The sequence below is a fragment of the Pezoporus flaviventris genome, unplaced genomic scaffold (genome assembly GCF_033815535.1).
Source record: "Pezoporus flaviventris isolate CSIRO_AGI_PZ_B2104156 unplaced genomic scaffold, CSIRO_AGI_Pfla_v1 ptg000012l, whole genome shotgun sequence".
Lineage (NCBI taxonomy): Eukaryota > Metazoa > Chordata > Aves > Psittaciformes > Psittacidae > Pezoporus > Pezoporus flaviventris.
The window spans coordinates 869,805-886,642 of NW_026892560.1; the positions used below are offsets into that span (position 1 = coordinate 869,805).

Below are 16,838 nucleotides of genomic sequence, written 5' to 3' on the forward strand. Positions count from 1 at the left end.
ACCTCCTGGGCACCCACATGTCCCCAGAGGGGTGGCATTTCCATCCGCACACAGGAGCACCGGTCCAGAGGATCAGCACAGGATACCCAGCTCCATCAATCTCTCCTTCCTGCATGGGGCGTCAAGCAGCCCTGAAGCCTGGTCCTCCATAAGGGTGGGGGATTTATGAGAGGTCTCCAGGGCAAACCAAACCACACAGCCCCGGCTTCCACCCCAAAATCCCCTTACATGTTACCTTAGTGCCCTCCTCAGACAGGGGAAGGCCGCAGCCCCACAGAACCAAACACCTCCAAGGGGCTGCAAGACATCCAAGGACAGAGCTCTGAGCACTTTCCCTCCAGGGACCTGGCTTTAACCCAGCTCCCTGAGCCCCCAGAGCTACAGGGAAGGCAGAGGCCTTCCTCCTCCTCTTTTTGCTCCTCCTCCTCCTCCTCCTCTCTGCATGAGCCCTGCAGAACTCCCACCACGAGCATTTAGGATTCACGGGGGTGTCCCCATTCATCACCCCCAGTGGTGACCCTCCCCACCAGCGCTTTCTGGCCCCGAGGACCAAGCTTTATACCGGAGTGGGGAACGCCCCGGGAGACCAACGCAGGCTCCCAGCAGTCAGCGGTTAGCGCTGAGCAGCCTGAGCCGCCCCTCGGCCTCTCCGCATGCAGCTGAGCCTTGATCCCAGAGAGGCTCCTGGCTAATTCCAGCCGTGAGCAAGGGCCAAGCTGGCTCCCGGCCCCGCGAGGGGCTGCGCCTGGAAGCAGCAGCGGCCACCCGGAGCTTCTGGCTGGGAAACCTCCCTGCATTCCTTAGGGGATGAACCCGGCGCCGCAGCGAGCCGGGGCAGGGAGGATGCTGCTCCCCGCGGCTGCTCCGCTCCCGTCCGTGGGGCTCCAGGCCGGGTTGGACCCGGGGCCTTGGAGCACCCTGCTCCAGTGGAAGGGGTCCCTGCCCGGGGCCGGGGCCGGGGCCGGAGCTGGATGGGCTTTAAGGCCCCTTCCAACACAAACCGCTGTCACCGCCCTGCCCGCACCTCCCAGCCGAGGTGTGCGCCTGAGGCTTCCTCCGGAGCATCCCAGCCTGCGGAGCCGGGTATCCCCTCCCCTCCCTGCTCTGAAATCACACGTTCCCCCCCGCCCCTCTCACAGCTCCCAGAGCCGTGCCCTGGGGCTGCCCGCCTGTAGCCAAGGGCTGGCTCCGCAAGGCTTCCGTCGAATCCCGCTTCCGTTCCAATGCCCGCGCCCGCAGCCCTCCCGTGGGGTGAAACGAACCCTGCCGAGGGTCAGGCCAAGGGACCGCTTTAGAACTGCTCCTTTCCAGCACCCTAATGAAAGCCCTGGGCGCCAGCAGTGGGAGGTGCCGCTGCGGCTGCTGTTTGCTCACCACAAGAGCCCGGTTTGGGGCATTGAATCCTCAGGGATCTCTCCAAGGGGAAGCCAGGGCTGGCGGGGCTCTCGTCTGGGTTCATTTCAGGGCTTTATGGCATCTCCAAGCGAGCTGAACGCTGCGGCAGGGCTCAGGCTGTGCTTTGACCCCAAACCCAGCAGCGTGGGGCTGTGATAACAGCCTGGCTCGAGAGGATGAAACCCCATTGGGATGCTGAATGTCTGCTCCAGGCTTTTGCCAAGCCGCGGAGGTTTTGGTGTCCTCAAGGACATTGCTTAAATCCCTGATGTTCCAAGGCTTGTCCAAGGCCATGGATTTCCTCGCTGCCTGGAGCTCCAGCCCAGTGCGGTGCCGGGCATGCAGAAACCTGTGTTACTTGGTATAAACTACTCGGAGCAGAATCCCAGGTGGGTTTGAGTTGGAAGGGACCTGAGAGCTCCTCCAGCTCCAACCCCAACCCCTTCCACTGGAGCAGCTTGCTCCAAGCCCCTGTGTCCAACCTGGCCTTGAGCACTGCCAGGGATGGGGCAGCCACAGCTTCTCTGGGCACCCTGTGCCAGCGCCTCAGCACCCTCCCAGGGAAGAGCTTCTGCCTAAGAGCTCAGCTCAGTCTCCCCTCGGGCAGGTTCAAGCCATTCCCCTTGGCCTGTCCCTCCAGGCCCTTGTCCCAAGCCCCTCTCCAGGTTCCCTGCAGCCCCTTCAGGCACTGGAGCTGCTCTCAGGTCTCCCCTTCTCTTCTCCAGGCTGCCCCAGCCCAGCTCTCTCAGCCTGGCTCCAGAGGAGGCACAGAGATGACAACAGAGATGCCCGGCCCTATGTAAAGGTTTCATTTCCCCTCCCTGCACCCTTTACAGTCACCCCAAAAGGGACAGAGCACAATAAAACTCCTTGCCCCACACTGGCAGGACCGAGGCGTCACTGGCAGTTGCCAGCATGGCTTTTATTGTCAGAGGAGCAGCAGCAGAGGGTGTGACAGGTCACTATGGGGGGGCACGGTGTAACCCCAGGTCATCCTGCACTATGGGGGGGCACGGTGTAACCCCAGGTCATCCTGCACATGCACCTCGCACAGCAGCGCTGGGCATCGGGTGGGACGGGGGGCGGAAAGGATGCTGCAGGGGGAAGATGCTGCTGTCTGCAAGCCCTGCTCCGTCCACCTTTACTGCCCCGGCTCTGAGCAAATTCCCAGCCCAAGGTGGTTTCCACGTGGGAATGGGGCAATTAAGCAGAAAAGGGGGTCCCTGCACGGAGCATCATTTTCAGCTCCCTGCATCCATGGTTCAAATTGGCAGCCATCGGTTTGCTCACAGCACAGAGAGCCGCAGGGCAAAGGCAGGAACAGGAGAAGCTGCTCTGGGAGCACTGCTCCTCTCGGATGCAGAAGCGTGATCCCAGCCTAGGTTCCAATGTGCATCAGCAACCCAGCGTGTTCCACGTGCCTCCCCTCGCAGGAGGGCTGCCCGGGTGACGTGGAGATGGGGATGGAAAACAGGGGCAGGCTCAAAGGCAGCGCCCAGCAAAGCACTGGGGATGTGGTGGCTCCAGCTGGAGATGGAGCATCAGCATCTGCCCTGTGCAGGGACTGTACTTACAGGGTCAGTGAAGGAGCCTGAGCCGTTGAGAACTGGGTTTCCAGACCAGCCAGGGCTGAAGAGGCTTTCCCCCCCTCCCCAAATCCCGGGTTTGCTTTTAAACACACCCTCGGTGACAGCCCACGGGCAGTGGGGATGGAGGAGCTCCTCCACAGGCAGCAGGATGGGGGTTCTGCCCCTCTGCAGTGGCTTCAGGTCACAGCCCGAGGGAGAATGGGGATGGGAACATAGTGCTGGGCTCGGACAGGTGGATGCTGGTGGCTGCAGAGGGTGAACGGGCTCCCTGTGGGGACCATGGGGACGTGGCTTTCCCCTCGGCACCCGCTGACCAGTGCAGCGAGCCCGGGCATGGAGGGTGGCTGTGGGAAAGGGAGGGTTTTGAGCACCCGGGAGATCGTTCCCACCGTGATCCCAAGGCAGGGGTGGGGAGCTGGAGCCACCCTGGGCTCACCCCAGTGTTGTGGGTGCACGCCCCAGGGCACAAACAGACCCGGCTTTGTGAGGGGAGGGGGGAACCCGCAGAGGGGTCTCTGTGCAGGGTCTGATCCCCGCTGAAGCACTGCTGAGCCTCCCGAGGCTGGCCCAGCACCACCGGAGTCACCACGAACCAGCTTCAGTGCTGACTGCAGCCAGGCGGGAGGAGGATGAGGGACCACAGATGGGTGAGGAGCATCGTCCCTGCTGGCACAACGCCTGTCTGTGCAAACAGGCTTCCGAAGGCTGCCGCACCCCAAACCCACCCTCCCCATCCCTAACCCTTCCCTCCTGGAGCTGAAGCGGCAGGATAAGACCTGTCCCTGTGTCCGCGCCTCCGCTCACTCGGGGATGTAGTCCCTGAAGGAGTTAAAGCTGAGGCTCCGTCCCGCCGAGTGCGGCGTGGAGCTCGCCTGCATCTTTGGGATCTTCTCCATCAGCTTCGACACCGTCCTCCTCTTGAAGGAGCCCGGGGAGAAGTGCCCCTGTCTCATGAGCTCCTGGTAGAGGGCGTTGAACACGGCCACGGGTTCCTCGTAGCTGTCCCGGGTGGAGATCTCGTAGAAAGGCAGCTTCAAGGCTTTGGAGAGGTTCTCGCCGTCCTCGGTGGACACCATCCGGTCGAACTGCAGGTCCTTCTTGTTGGCCACGATGACGACGGGCGGCTGCTCGCCCGCGCTGCTGCGCCGGGGGCTCGAGTGGATGTGGTTGATGAGGAAGCAGAGCCGCATCACCTCGTCGAAGCTGCATCTGTCCGTCACCGAGTAGACCACGGCGAAGCCATCGCCCCACTTGATCTTCTCCTCTATCTGCAGCGAGTCCTCCTCCTGCCGGCACACAAGCTCCTGTTAACACCAAACACCTCCCTGCACCAAACACTGCGGGATGGGGCCCAGGAACCTCCCAGGGGGTCATCACCATCCCTGAAGGCTTCTGGCCATGGGCTTGCACACGGCAGCGATGCGCAGAGCACACGGGTAGCCTGGGGCTGGATCTGATGGGGGAGCAAAGTGAAAGATGGAGACAGTGTGTTGCAGAATGACTCTAAGAGCAGGACCATAGAGTTCTGGAGGACTGTGCAAGCAAGGCAGGGGGTGGCCCCCACAGGTAGCCGGAGACCGGACCTGGGAGGAGAATGTGGAGGAAGCTGTGGGGGGCTAACCAATACCGTTATGCCAAGAAGGAGTGGCTGAATACCACTCCTATATATATGTGAACGGCGTCACAAATAAAGTAGAAGTTGCTTATCACCCATATTGGGTTGGCCTGTCTGCTTCTCCTCGCCGCTTACAACAGTGGTCAGCCCCATTCTGATATGGGAACGGGAGAGCTGGTGCTGCTAAAGCGGGTGCCCAGAGGCAGGGATGTGAAGCCAGCACAGGGCTCTCCCCTGCTGCAGTCCCAGTGCTTGGTGTCTCCTTCAATGAGTAATGGGGATGGGGAAATGCTGAGCCGAAGACGCACTGGGATTGACGTTAGAGACACATAAATCCAAAGCATCCTTTCTCCAAGAGAAACCCACAGAGCCATGGAACCCCAGCCTGGTTTGTGTTGGAAGGGACCTTAAAGCTCGTCCATGGGTAGAGACCCCTTCCACTGGAGCAGCTTGCTCCAAGCCCCTGTGTCCAAGCTGGCCTTGAGCACTGCCAGGGCTGGGGCAGGCACACTTGGCTGCAGCAGACTGAAGTGTGGAGAGCAGCAGGAGCTCACCTGTCCCGCGGTGTCCAGGATCTCGAAGTGCACCATCTCCCCGTCAATGACAGCCACGTGTCTGTAAATCATCTCTGGGGCGGGACAGAGAGAGAAGCCTCTGTGAGAGGAGCCCCACGTAGGCAACGAGAACCCGGGCACACTCAGTGCTGCGCTGGAGAAGTTGGTTTTTGCTTGCTGCAACCCACAGCCCCTGCGGCCTCTGTTGTGAGGGCACCTTGAGCTGGTCCTCAGCCTGTCCCCGGGCATGGGGAGGGCCACCCTGGGCCCATGGCATCGAGCTCAGCAACTCTGGGGATACAGAGCCCCAGCCAGCACCCAGCGGATTTTGCCTTGCTGGAAATAAAGGGGTTACAGCGACCTCAGGGCTGGAGCAAAAAGGGGACATGGAGTGATGCTCCTGCAAGGGAAGAGATGAGCCAGAGAGGGTGAGGAGCTGCGTTTGTTTTCATAGAATCCCAGAACCCCAGCCTGGTTTGGGTTGGAAGGGACCTCAAAGCTCCTCCAGCTCCAACCCCTGCCACGGGCAGGGACCCCTTCCACTGGAGCAGCTTGCTCCAAGCCCTGTGTCCAACCTGGCCTTGAGCACTGCCAGGGATGGGGCAGCCACAGCTTCTCTGGGCACCCTGTGCCAGCGCCTCAGCACCCTCCCAGGGAAGAGCTTCTGCCTAAGAGCTCAGCTCAGTCTCCCCTCGGGCAGGTTCAAGCCATTCCCCTTGGCCTGGCCCTCCAGGCCCTTGCCCAAAGCCCCTCTCCATGGAGGACTCATGCTCCTCACCAGCCCTTTGCCCATCCAGCACTGAGCTCCTGCTCCGAAGCAGCGGCTCCTTTGTAACCAAGCAATGAAAGTGGCTGTTGGTGGCATCTGGAGCACAAAACCCCTTCGAGCTTCACTAACATCAGCAGCAAGGAAAGCACCATCCCTCGGCTTGGCAACCACCTGCTCACAGGACGCCGTGCTCGGGCAGATGGAGCAGCCCGGTCACACTGTGCCCGTGTGCCAGGCACGACAGGGCAGGAACCCCTGGCCCATGGGATAAACAGGCACCTTCCCTCTCCTCCGCCACAAGCAGCACGAGGAGCACACGTGTGTGGGCTCTGTGGCTCCTCACATCGCATGCAGCGAGCGCAACAGGAGGCAGAGAGGAAGAACAAACTGTGCTCCAGGGGAAGCATCGCTCAGGGCATCAAGTGAGGAAGGGAGGGAGCACAGGGCAGTGGTTATGGGGCTGTGCTTCAAACCAGCCCCGTCCCTCAGGCTCCCTGGGGACCAGCTGGGTTGGAACAGAGAATCCCCAATTCCCACCCTGCTGGGTGGCACTGGATGTGGCAGGAAGATGCAGCGCCCTGAGCAGGCACTCTGGGGACCTTCGGCAGGGATGGGGCTTCAGTGCCCCAGAACCTCAAACCCAGATGCAAACCCAAGGACAAGGCAGGCCCTTCCCACTGCCCCAGAGGCTGACACCTCCTTCGCCTCAGAGCCACGTGCCAGCGAGCTGCTGAGCATGGCCAAGCACGCGGTGCCTCCCCGTGATGCCAACGGCTCACCCCAGCAGGTTTCACCTTAACCAAACCAGCAGAGAAGGAGAAGGGGCTGCAAGAGCCCGTGAACACGTGAGCTTGGGAGCAGGGTTGGCTCTGCTACCAAGGGTCCCTGGGCTGACAAGCGGCAGCAGCAAGAAGGGAAAGGATTGGCTCACCCAGGGTCGGGTCGTAGTCTCCAATGAATCTCCTGGTGATGAACCTGACGGTCAGCGCTGTAAGAAACACAACAGACCAGTGATGGACAACCCGCAGGGAGCCAGCAGCTGCTCGGGGTGAGGGACGGAGCAAAGACCTGCCCCGGCCTCACGGCAAGGCTCCCGGTGCAGACTCCCCAGCAGCGATGCTGCAAACGTTGGCATCGAGGACCAAAGCCCAGCCCCAGATGGGATGCTCCAGGCGGAGGAAGAGGCCTCTGCCCTCAGCTGCCTGCTCGCTGTCAGCAGCAAACCCCTGCATGGGGGGGTCACAACCTGCACCTCCTGCCTCATCCTGCACTGGTTTATGCAGTGCTGAAGTTTATGCTGGCTGAGCGATGCCCTCACCGGTGAGCTCGGCACAGGGCACGTCGGTGCTGGGTCAGGCTCTGCTGGCGCTGGTGCTGTAACTGCCTGGATGGGTCCCATGGACTTGAGCACTGTTGGTTTAAGCCAGCCCAGGCTCACAGCAGGGAGGTGCTGGCACCAGACCCCATGGGGCTGATCAGAAAGCCAAAGCTGGAGGGGCACAGGGCACGGCAGACCCGGAGGTGCCCCTCGCCCCAGCCATGCGCTGCCAAAACCAGCCTGGGAAGGGGCCCGGCACCAGGAGGAGATGAGCAAGGGGCAGCCCAGCCCGGTGCACATCAGCTTCCTGCTGTGCCTGCGCTCAGGAATTCATGTTCCCGGCACAGGGATGCTGGGCACAAGCTGGGATCATCGTTTCATCCTTGCAAGGAGCATCCCGGCAGCTCTCGGCAAGCAGGGGACGAAACAACCCCTGCTATGAAAGCCACAGGATCCCAGACTGGTTTGGGCTGGAAGGGACCTTAAAGCCCAAACAGTTCCAACCCCTGCCACGGGCAGGGACCCCTTCCACTGGAGCAGCTTGCTCCAAGCCCCTGTGTCCAACCTGGCCTTGAGCACTGCCAGGGATGGGGCAGGCACCACCTTCCATCTGCTGGCACAGCATCAATGCAGGGATTGAACCATCTGGCCCCATTTTTCCTCCTTGCAGGGACGAGGGATGGCAGGAGCAGGTCATCAACCCCTTTATCCAATTACCACATTGCTGCACCAGAGACTGGAGATGTGAATCCCAAATTACACCCTAAAGCCAGGCTGCCGGAGGCCTGCGGGGTTGGAGGCTTGCCCAACAGCTTCATCAGCCTGGCAGCAGCTTCTCCTCACCGGGTGCTGCAGCTCAGCACCTCGCTGCAGGCCGAGGGACACAGAGCTCAGCTCCAGAGCAAGCGCTTGCTGCAGGTGGGCAGGATCTCAGGGGCTGCAAACTGAAACCAGAGGCTCCTTGGCCATGGTGCACGGTCTCTATGGGGTGTGAGGACAAGGGACAGGGCTGAGGCCCAGCTGGCAAACGGTCAGGAAGGGGAAGCAGGGGGAAAAGCAAAGGGTTTCTAAGCAGTGAAGGTGCTGGAATTCCTGCTGGGCTGAGCGGGGCAGGGAGGCAGCCGGAGTGTTCCCATCACTGCTGCTGACAGAGCACCGAGCTCAGACAGAGGTCCCTGATGTGGCCAAAGGGACACAAACCCGTCTGTCCCTGCCTCGGTTTGTGCTGGGCTTTATCCCAGCGCCTGCTCTGGAGCATGAGGAAGCCTCCCTGGCACTGCAGCAGGAGCGTTGCGGTGCCCATGCCAGCAGGCTGGGTGGCACAGGGGGCTGACGAGGGGACACTGATGCTCCTGAAAACGGGCAGAGCAGGTGAGATGGTAGCAAGCTGTGCCCAGCTTCATTCCAGGCAGCATCCCATGGGAAGATGCAGGAGAACAGCACAAAGCTGGCCCGTTTTAACTTGACTTTTCACGAGCCTCGAGCACGCCATGGAACAGCCCCGGCAGAGCTGGGAGGAGGCCGTGCTGGTGCTCGGGATGCAGGGGAGAGCCCGGAGAGGCCGGGAGGTGGTGCTCGGCTGCATCAGTTCAGCAGCAGCAGAGAACTTGCCCCCAGGGGTACACCAGGGGCTGATGGAGAGAGCTCCTTTTCCTGGGAAAGGAATCCCACAGCTTGGAGCCGAGGACTGCAGAGGGCACGCGGCCTCTCCTGGCCTTTCCCAGGGAAGGAGGAACAACAGCAAAGCCAAGGAACAACAACAGAGAGGGCACAAAGCACAGACCCTGCCTGGAACGGGTCACCCCGACCAGCACGGACAGGGACGGTGGTGGTGAACTGGCAGAGATGGAGGGGCCGGGTGGGGATGTGGGGTCACAGCTCGGCCTGGACCAAAGGCAAGCTCTGGGTCGGATGCTCTGGAAGCATCGGCTGCCCAGGGATGGTTCAGGAGCAGCCCCATAAGGGCAGCGCTGCAGGAACCAGCTCTGGGCCATGGAGCTCAAACAGGAAGGGAGCGATCCCAACGGGAGGCTCAAATGCTGCGCACACCAGAACGCCTCAAAGGAGGTGGTGCAGGGTCCGGTCCTGCCCCAGGGAAGCACTGGAGGAGAAGTGACTGGTTCTGGGAAGAGACCAACTGCATCTCCCGAGAGCCCTTCTGCTGGGGAAGGCCTCCCCAGCCCAGCCAAAGGCTTATTCATCTGCTCACCTTCACCATCCACAGCTGGACGGGATGATCCTAAAGGTCTTTTCCAACCCGGCTGATTCGATGCCCCCACCCTTTGGAACATCTTTCTGCAGGGAATTGCCTTTAGGATGCAACAGGGTGGAGCAGGAAAGGACCAGAAGCATCCCCAGAAGCAGCTCTCCAGCCCTGCAGCCCGAGCGAGCTTTCCTGTGGCTCTCAGCTCTTCCCTGCACAGCAGGAAGGGGAGATGCCTGCTGGGGAGAGCAGTGGGCAGCACGAGCACCCTCCCAGAGGTGGTTTCAGGAACACCTCGCTCTGCCTTTGGAAATGGGGAGGCCACAAAACTCTTCACGCTTGGACCTCGGGGTCTCAAGTCATCCAAAGGGGTTCCCGGGGGCCTGGGGGCTGATCCATGGGCCGATGGCGTGGATGTGCCGGATCGATGCAAAGCCCTCGGCGTGGCCTCCTGCACATCACATCTGGTCAATGCAGCAGCTGGGAAAATGCAGCGATGCAGGCAGAGAACCCCGTGGCTGGGCGGCTGCGGGGGGCACAGCTGATGGCAGCGGTGCGGGAGCCCTCGAAGGCGCTAATGACGGTAATGGGTCATTAGCGGGTTATTGACGGGAAGGAACAGGCTGTGCAGGGAGTGAAAGGCAGTGGAGAGGCTGGAACGGGCTTGGAAAGGTGATGGGAGCAGAGAGTGAAATTGGTGGAAAACGAGCGAGAACAGGGGAAAACAACAGAGAGAGGGACCTTAAAGCCCATCCAGCTCCAGCCCCTGCCACGGGCAGGGACCCCTTCCACTGGAGCAGCTTGCTCCAAGCCCCTGTGTCCAACCTGGCCTTGAGCACTGCCAGGGATGGGGCAGCCACAGCTTCTCTGGGCACCCTGTGCCAGCGCCTCAGCACCCTCCCAGGGAAGAGCTTCTGCCTAAGAGCTCAGCTCAGCCTCCCCTCGGGCAGGTTCAAGCCATTCCTATGTCCCCCACATCCTACCCCCACACCAAGCCAGGCAGGATCTGTGCGTTCATCCCAGGAACACGGGTTCCAACCAGAGCTGGGCTGTGGCTCCTCCAGCCCCGGCATCTCCTGCCTGGGGCATTCACCATCCCTTCTCCTTCCAAGCCACTCCTGGGTTCCAAGCCAGGGATCTGATGGAGCAAGCAACTGCTCCATGGGGTAAGCGAGGATCCCGCAGCTTCAAGGAGGTGACTGCGTGAGCAGGGGCAGCACGAGGGAAGCCAGGCTCGGGCTCTGGAAGGCTCCTGACTCTGCGGCATGCACCAGGCCTGGAGCACACGGTGCTGTGCGAGAAGAGGAGCCAATTACATTGATTAAAAGCTGGCTGGAGCACAAGAACACGAGCGGAGCTGCCAGCCAGAGGCACGGATGCAGGCAGAGACATCGGCACATCCATGAGCCTGATACAGGGCCTTTTCCCCTCCATCTTGAGCATAAGTAACCTCGGAAAGGGCTCTTCTTGGAGACCCCCAAAGCTAAAAGGTTAAGTTCATATTCCATTTGGACCAGCATCAGTTCAGCTCCGGCTGCTGTTCCAAAGCAGAGCTTTCCTCGGAGGCATGGCGCGGTTCACACCGGTGGAGGTAACTGCAGCCTCTGCAGGTGATTTACACCCAGACCAAGTCTTTAAACTACCGATGGGGTTCAGCCATGGGGCTGCACCCAAACCCACTCAGAGGATCCCAAGATTTGGAGGGAAAAGCAAAGATTTCCAAACTGCTCCAAAATCCAACCGTTTGGCTGAGAATCGAGGGTTTGGGGTTTCCCCCCCCCCCCTTTTGCAGCTCTCCAGATGTTAATTCCCCTTTTGATTCTCACCCATCTCAGCCCCCTCAGCTTTCCCAGCCTGGATTCTGCTTCCCGAGGGATGGATGTGAACAGCTCACCCGGGTGATGCTCCAGCATTGGGTTCACTCCACCCTGCCAGGACCAGGAGCTTGGGGGCTCAGGGATGGGTTCAGATGGAATCCACCTTCACCCCTCCCCAAAACAGGGGATCCCCACGTGTCGCATCCCTTCCTCCCCCTGCCTCGGGGATCGGCTGCCTCCTGCAGCCCATCCGCCCCAGCCAGAGGTGTCCTGGTCCCCAGCTCCAGTGGGTGCAGGGGCCCAGAGACAGAAGGACCCAGCCCTTGGGCACAGCACCCAGTGGGGATGCCACAGTGTCCCTTTGCAGGGGAGGACGTGCAGGACGGCACCCAAGGGGGCAGAGACCCGTGTCAGTGCTGCAGGGGATCATGCTCCTGCCATTCCAAGGGGCTGCTCCCGGTTCCTGGCATGCTCCTGGCTCTTCTCTGCACGACCCGGGAATCGATTCCCTCCCTCTGGCCCCATCTCCTGGTCTGTGTCACCACCACAGCCCCAAGGGACAGCAAAACCCACCCTGCTGAGGGCACAGAGGAGCTGAGCCACTGCAGGGCAGACCCACAGACACCCGACCACCGGGAGCCATGGAAGACCCTCGGCACGATCCAACCCTATGGAGGAGGCACAGCAGCCTCTCGTGTGCCTGCAGGAGGGACCCACAGCTCCCGGCTGCCCACCGGTGGGATCCATGGGTTCAGGCTGGAGGGGGTGAGCTGGAGCACTCCGCTCCGTGCAGCCATCACCGGCAGCTCCCTTGCTCGCAGGGACAGCGAGGCCACAGTGCAGGGACCCCCCCGTGCTCCGGGTACCCCTGGAGCTGGACCGCGCTCCCAGTGCCAGGCTCTTATCCAGACCGGGGAGTCTCCTCCTTTGATGCAATCAGGGAATCCTGGTTTTCCAGTGGCTCCGGGCGGGAAGCTCGCCGGTGACTGTATATGGAAACACAACAGCACCAACAGCCAGGGCCGCTGGCCACGAGCCAGGCGGAGGTGCCACCGCTGCCGTGGTTCTTCCTCTATGGAGCAGGAAGCCAGCGGGACATTGCCCTGTCCAAGGACGCAACCGTGTCCCCAGGCTCTGCGGGCACCACTGCTCCCCTGCCCCGCTGCAATGGAGACAACGTGGACCCACACGGACACCACCTTTCCCCCCCTCAGTGACCAGCACCTCTCAGCCCTGCTCCTGGAACGCTGGATGCTGCCCAGAACGGGAGCATTGGACGCCTTCAGCACATGGATGGAGGATTGGGAAGAGCGGGAGGGTGACTGCCGGGCAGGAGGGGGATGAAGGAGGGAGCTCACGTGCTCCCAGCTCAGCATCCCAATCCCCACAGGTGCGAGCACCGGGCAAAGCGCGGGGAAAGGGAGTTTTCCTAAAGGGAAACCGAAGCCAGCGCTGCTCCAGGAGGCTCCGCAAACCTCGCCTCGCTGCCGACGGGCACCGGACTCAAAGCACCGCCGCAAGCCCAAGCCTGAGCTCGGCTCCTGCGAGCCCCCGCTGCAGAGCGCGAGGGATCCCGGCAAGCCGGCTGCCCCTAAACCGAACCGGGTCCACAGGGATCATCCCTCCATCCCCATCCCGGGCAACCGAACCGCCCGGGGGGCCCGACCCCGGGGATGAGACCTGGGGCAGGGGAAGCCGGAGGGGGCACCGGGGGATGCCGGGGGACAGGAAGGGGTTTCCGGGGGGACACCGGGGGATGCCGGGGACCCCTCCCTACCTGTCTTGCCCACTGCGCTCTGCCCCAGCACGACGAGGCGCAGGCTCCGGGCCGGGCTGAGGCTCACGGAGCGGCGGAGGGGCCGCGGGAAGCTCATCCCGGGGCCGGGGCTTCGGCGCTCCCCGCTCCGGCGGGCGCTGCTCCGGCGGCTCCGCCCCGAGGGCCGGGCTCCTGCCCAGCGCCTCCTCCTCCTCCTCCTCCTCCGAGCCGCGATGGGGCGGAGCGGGCTCCGTGCCTCAGTTTCCCCGCACGCGAACAGCTCCGGGGGCCGCCTCCGGCCCCTTCGCCAGCGGCAGCCCCAGGAGCTGCTGCCCTGAGCGGGGCGGGGAGGGAGGAGCGGAGCGGCCCCAAAGCAGCGCCCCAAGGGGGGGAGCGCGGCCCCGTTCGTCTCCGGCTGCTCCTGCGTGCGAGGGGCGTTACTGAGGACAGGACAGGACAGGACGGGAGCTGGCTCGGCCCCAGCCTTTCCCTCGCTCCCTGTTCCAGGCACAGCGCGGTCTCAAACCCAGCCGAGCGGCTCCACACGCTCCGCACATCACCCAGCAGAAGGCAAGGAGCCGATCCTGGCTCTGCCCAAACCGGCGGCTGAGCCCCCTCACTGCAGGAGGGACCTTGAGGTGCTGGAGCGGGGCCAGAGAAGGGCAACGGAGCTGGTGCAGGGCCTGGAGCACAAGTGTGATGGGGAAGGGCTGAGGGACCTGGGGGGTTCAGTGTGGAGAAGAGAAGGCTCAGGGGGGACCTGATGGCTGCCTACAACTGCCTGAGAGGAGGATGGAGCCAGGAGGGGCTGGGCTCTGCTCCCAAGGAACAAGGGATGGGACAGGAGGAAACGGCCTCAAGCTGCACCAGGGCAGGTTTAGATGGAGCTGAGGAACAATTCCTGCCCCAGAGGGTGCTCAGGCATTGGAACAGGCTGCCCAGGGCAGGGCTGCAGGCTCCGGCCCTGCAAGTGTTCACAAACCCTATAGACAAGGCCTCAGTGCCATGGGGCAGTGGTGGCCTTGGCAGTGCTGGGGTAAGGGTTGGACTGGAGGAGCTTGAAGGGCTTTTCCAGCCTGGTTCTGTGATACCCAAGCACTCAGACCTCACAGCTTTACACGTGCTTTGGTGCAGCAGCACTGGGTTAAATACCAGTGCGAGGCCTCCCCCAGGAGCACGGGGCTGTGCCCATGTGTACACACGTGTGAGCACAGGTAACGTGTAACGGGTGCGTGCTGGCACTGACGTGTCCTGCTGGAAACAGGAGAAAAGACCTGGAACGTCCTGACCGCACTCGGCGCAGTGCAGGATGGAGCCTGCCTGTGCAGCATGGATGGCACCAGCGCTGCGAACGCAGCAGCACGGACCCGTACCAGCACAGGGGTACGGCACAGGCAGTGCCTGCCCTCGGGGAGCTCTGGGTGACCACCTCCGGTGCCCCGGCTCACAGCAGGGCACAGCGCGTCCGTGCGGCCCCGCATGGAGCTCAGGGTAACAGGAACCCAAAGGTATTTATAGACCCTATCATGTGTCAGCCCTTCCTGCGGCGCTCCTGCAGGAGACCTGAGCACGCAGGCAGCACCCACAGGGCCACAATGGGAGGTGGGAAGCTCCCCTCCATCCCCAGCGCCGGTCCTCCCGCGCATCAGCCGCTTCCCACCGCGCTTCCACCGCTGATGGGAGGCACGTCCATGCCTGGCAACATCTGGAGCCCAGAAGCAGGAATAAGAGCAATAAACTCAGCTTCCAGGACAAAAGCTGATTCCCAGCTGGGGAGTGGCAGGAGAAAGAAGGCTCCGTTATGTTCCTGTCCTATTTTTAGCCTGATTTCCTAAGGAAATGAGATGTCTGCAGTCAAGTTCTGTCTCGCCTGCTCCTCTTTAATACCGGTTTGGGGTACACGCATCACAGAATGGACAAGGGGAATGGCTTGAACCTGCCCGAGGGGAGACTGAGCTGAGCTCTTAGGCAGAAGCTCTTCCCTGGGAGGGTGCTGAGGCGCTGGCACAGGGTGCCCAGAGAAGCTGTGGCTGCCCCATCCCTGGCAGGTTGGATACAGGGGCTTGGAGCAAGCTGCTCCAGTGGAAGGGGTCTGATGGAGACACAACTTTATCACCTGCAATGGCTGAATCAGCCCCCTCCAGTGTAACCAGGCCCCTGCAGCGGTGCTGGGGGAAGAGGTGGGGTAGGTACCGCTTTCTGTTGACATAGCTGTGGTCGGGCCATTCCCTGCTTGCCGGTGTCTGGAGATGTGGAGCCTGCACCGGGAAAGAGGCCAAAGGCACCCATGAATCACGGCCCTGCAAACGCAAACCCAGCAGAAGGAAAACGCTGCCCTAAAGCAAAGAACCAAATCAGCTCAGGCGCAGCCTCCCATCACAGGAGTCCTGCTCCGCGGTCCCAACTGGATCCCTATTGGATCATCGGCTGGTTTGAGAGCTCCCAAAACAACCTGAACGTGGCTGCTCCTGAGAGGGAAGTGGGATGCTTGGTGCATTCTTTGGAAAGGGAAGCTAAAATGAAAGCTGGTCCCTTTCCTCTCCATTAGAGGACCTGAAGGTGCAGGGCGCTGATGGAAACCAACCCAATCTCAACTGGCTTTGGAGCCTGCACCCTGTTCTCAAAAAGGATCATGGTATTCCAAAGCTTTGGTCCCACAGCGTTTAGCTCATCTCCTGAGCATCCCTTCGAAGGGCTGATCCCCCTTTCCAACCCGTGTGTCACATTTAGCCATCACCCGTTAATGACCACGCAAACATTGCTCCCATCAAGACAAGCTCCCATGCCTGCGGGTCTCTTGGGGGTTAATGCTGGATGGGGCCACCAGGGAATGCTCTCCAGCGCACACGCTTTGGGTTGCTCTAGCAGAGCCATCACACGATGGAGAACTGCTCTCAGCCTTCAGGGCCTCTCCTTCCTCACCCCACCGACATCAGCCCCTGCCGTGGCTCCAGCCAGGGACACAGATCCCGATCCCAGCCGCCTCTCCATGTTCTATAAATAGGGAGAGAGGAAGCAGATGGGAGCAGCTTGCGCTGGGTCTGGCTGCCTGCTGCCTGCTCCGGGCGGCCTCAGCGCGGCCCCATGGGGACCTTCCCTTCCTCTTCCTCATAACGGGGCTGCTTTTTAGGGCAAGAGAGACAAGGGACCCCCGGTGCAGGACACAAGGCCGGGTCTGATCCCGGTGTTCCGCTCCGGCGCTGCCTGCTTGCAACGGACCCGGCTCCACGTTAGAGCCCGAAGATGCCTTCCAACGCTGATGGGGATGGGACCGCAGCAAAGGGGCGGATGGAGAGCGGCTCCCTTCCAGCCCGGAGCCCGGGCAACGCGTCCCGGGAGCCTCCTTGCCCCTTCATCCGGGGGAGCGCCGGCAGCTCCCGGTGCAGCGTGTGAGCGTGAGCAGCTGCAGGGATAACACCAGGTCACCAAAGCCCTTTCTGGCCCCCGGGTCCCGAGGGGAGGGTTTCACCCCCCCGGTTTGCTGCAGCGAGGGCACCGGTGCTCACCCACGTCTGTTGAGCTCCATTGGGCTGCACAAGGGCTGCTGCTCACCACGGGGAGCTCCGCGCCGCGAGGAACCGAGCTCGGTTTAGAGCACAGAGCGGCTTCCGAAGGCAAGGACACGGAGCCCCGCCATGGACGGGGTTAAAACTCACGCAGACAGAGCCCTGCAGACGCGCTGCAGGAGGCTGCCCTGCGGGATGACCAGCACAGGCCGTTCCCCTTCAATCTCAGCCATGATCTCCTGGTTCTGACTGAGCTCATGGGGATGCGAAACCCAAATCCCAGCACCTCGAAGCTGCAGCCTTCGCACCCGTGGCG

General features: G+C 62.0%; 1 protein-coding gene across 1 annotated transcript; it reads right to left on the reverse strand.

Annotated features, from left to right (window-relative positions):
* Positions 1-3,730: 3,730 nt before the first annotated feature.
* Positions 3,731-13,202, reverse strand: LOC133268101 (ras-related and estrogen-regulated growth inhibitor-like). The gene is made up of 4 exons (XM_061450983.1): positions 13,038-13,202; positions 6,854-6,910; positions 5,154-5,227; positions 3,731-4,270 (listed from the first exon to the last, which is right to left on the reverse strand). Exons 1-4 carry the CDS (start codon positions 13,132-13,134, stop codon positions 3,785-3,787), a joined length of 714 nt encoding a protein of 237 aa, XP_061306967.1. The 5' UTR covers positions 13,135-13,202; the 3' UTR covers positions 3,731-3,784.
* Positions 13,203-16,838: the final 3,636 nt, after the last annotated feature.

Bases quoted from the DNA above. Each gene is read 5' to 3' on its own strand.
- LOC133268101 (XM_061450983.1), bottom strand. From the start codon at position 13,134: ATGAGCTTCCCGCGGCCCCTCCGCCGCTCCGTGAGCCTCAGCCCGGCC. The intron at 6,911-13,037 runs GTAGGGAGGGGT...TGTTTCTTACAG, and splicing joins GAGCGCAGTGGGCAAGACAG to CGCTGACCGTCAGGTTCATC. The intron at 5,228-6,853 runs GTGAGCCAATCC...GTCCCGCCCCAG, and splicing joins AGACTACGACCCGACCCTGG to AGATGATTTACAGACACGTG.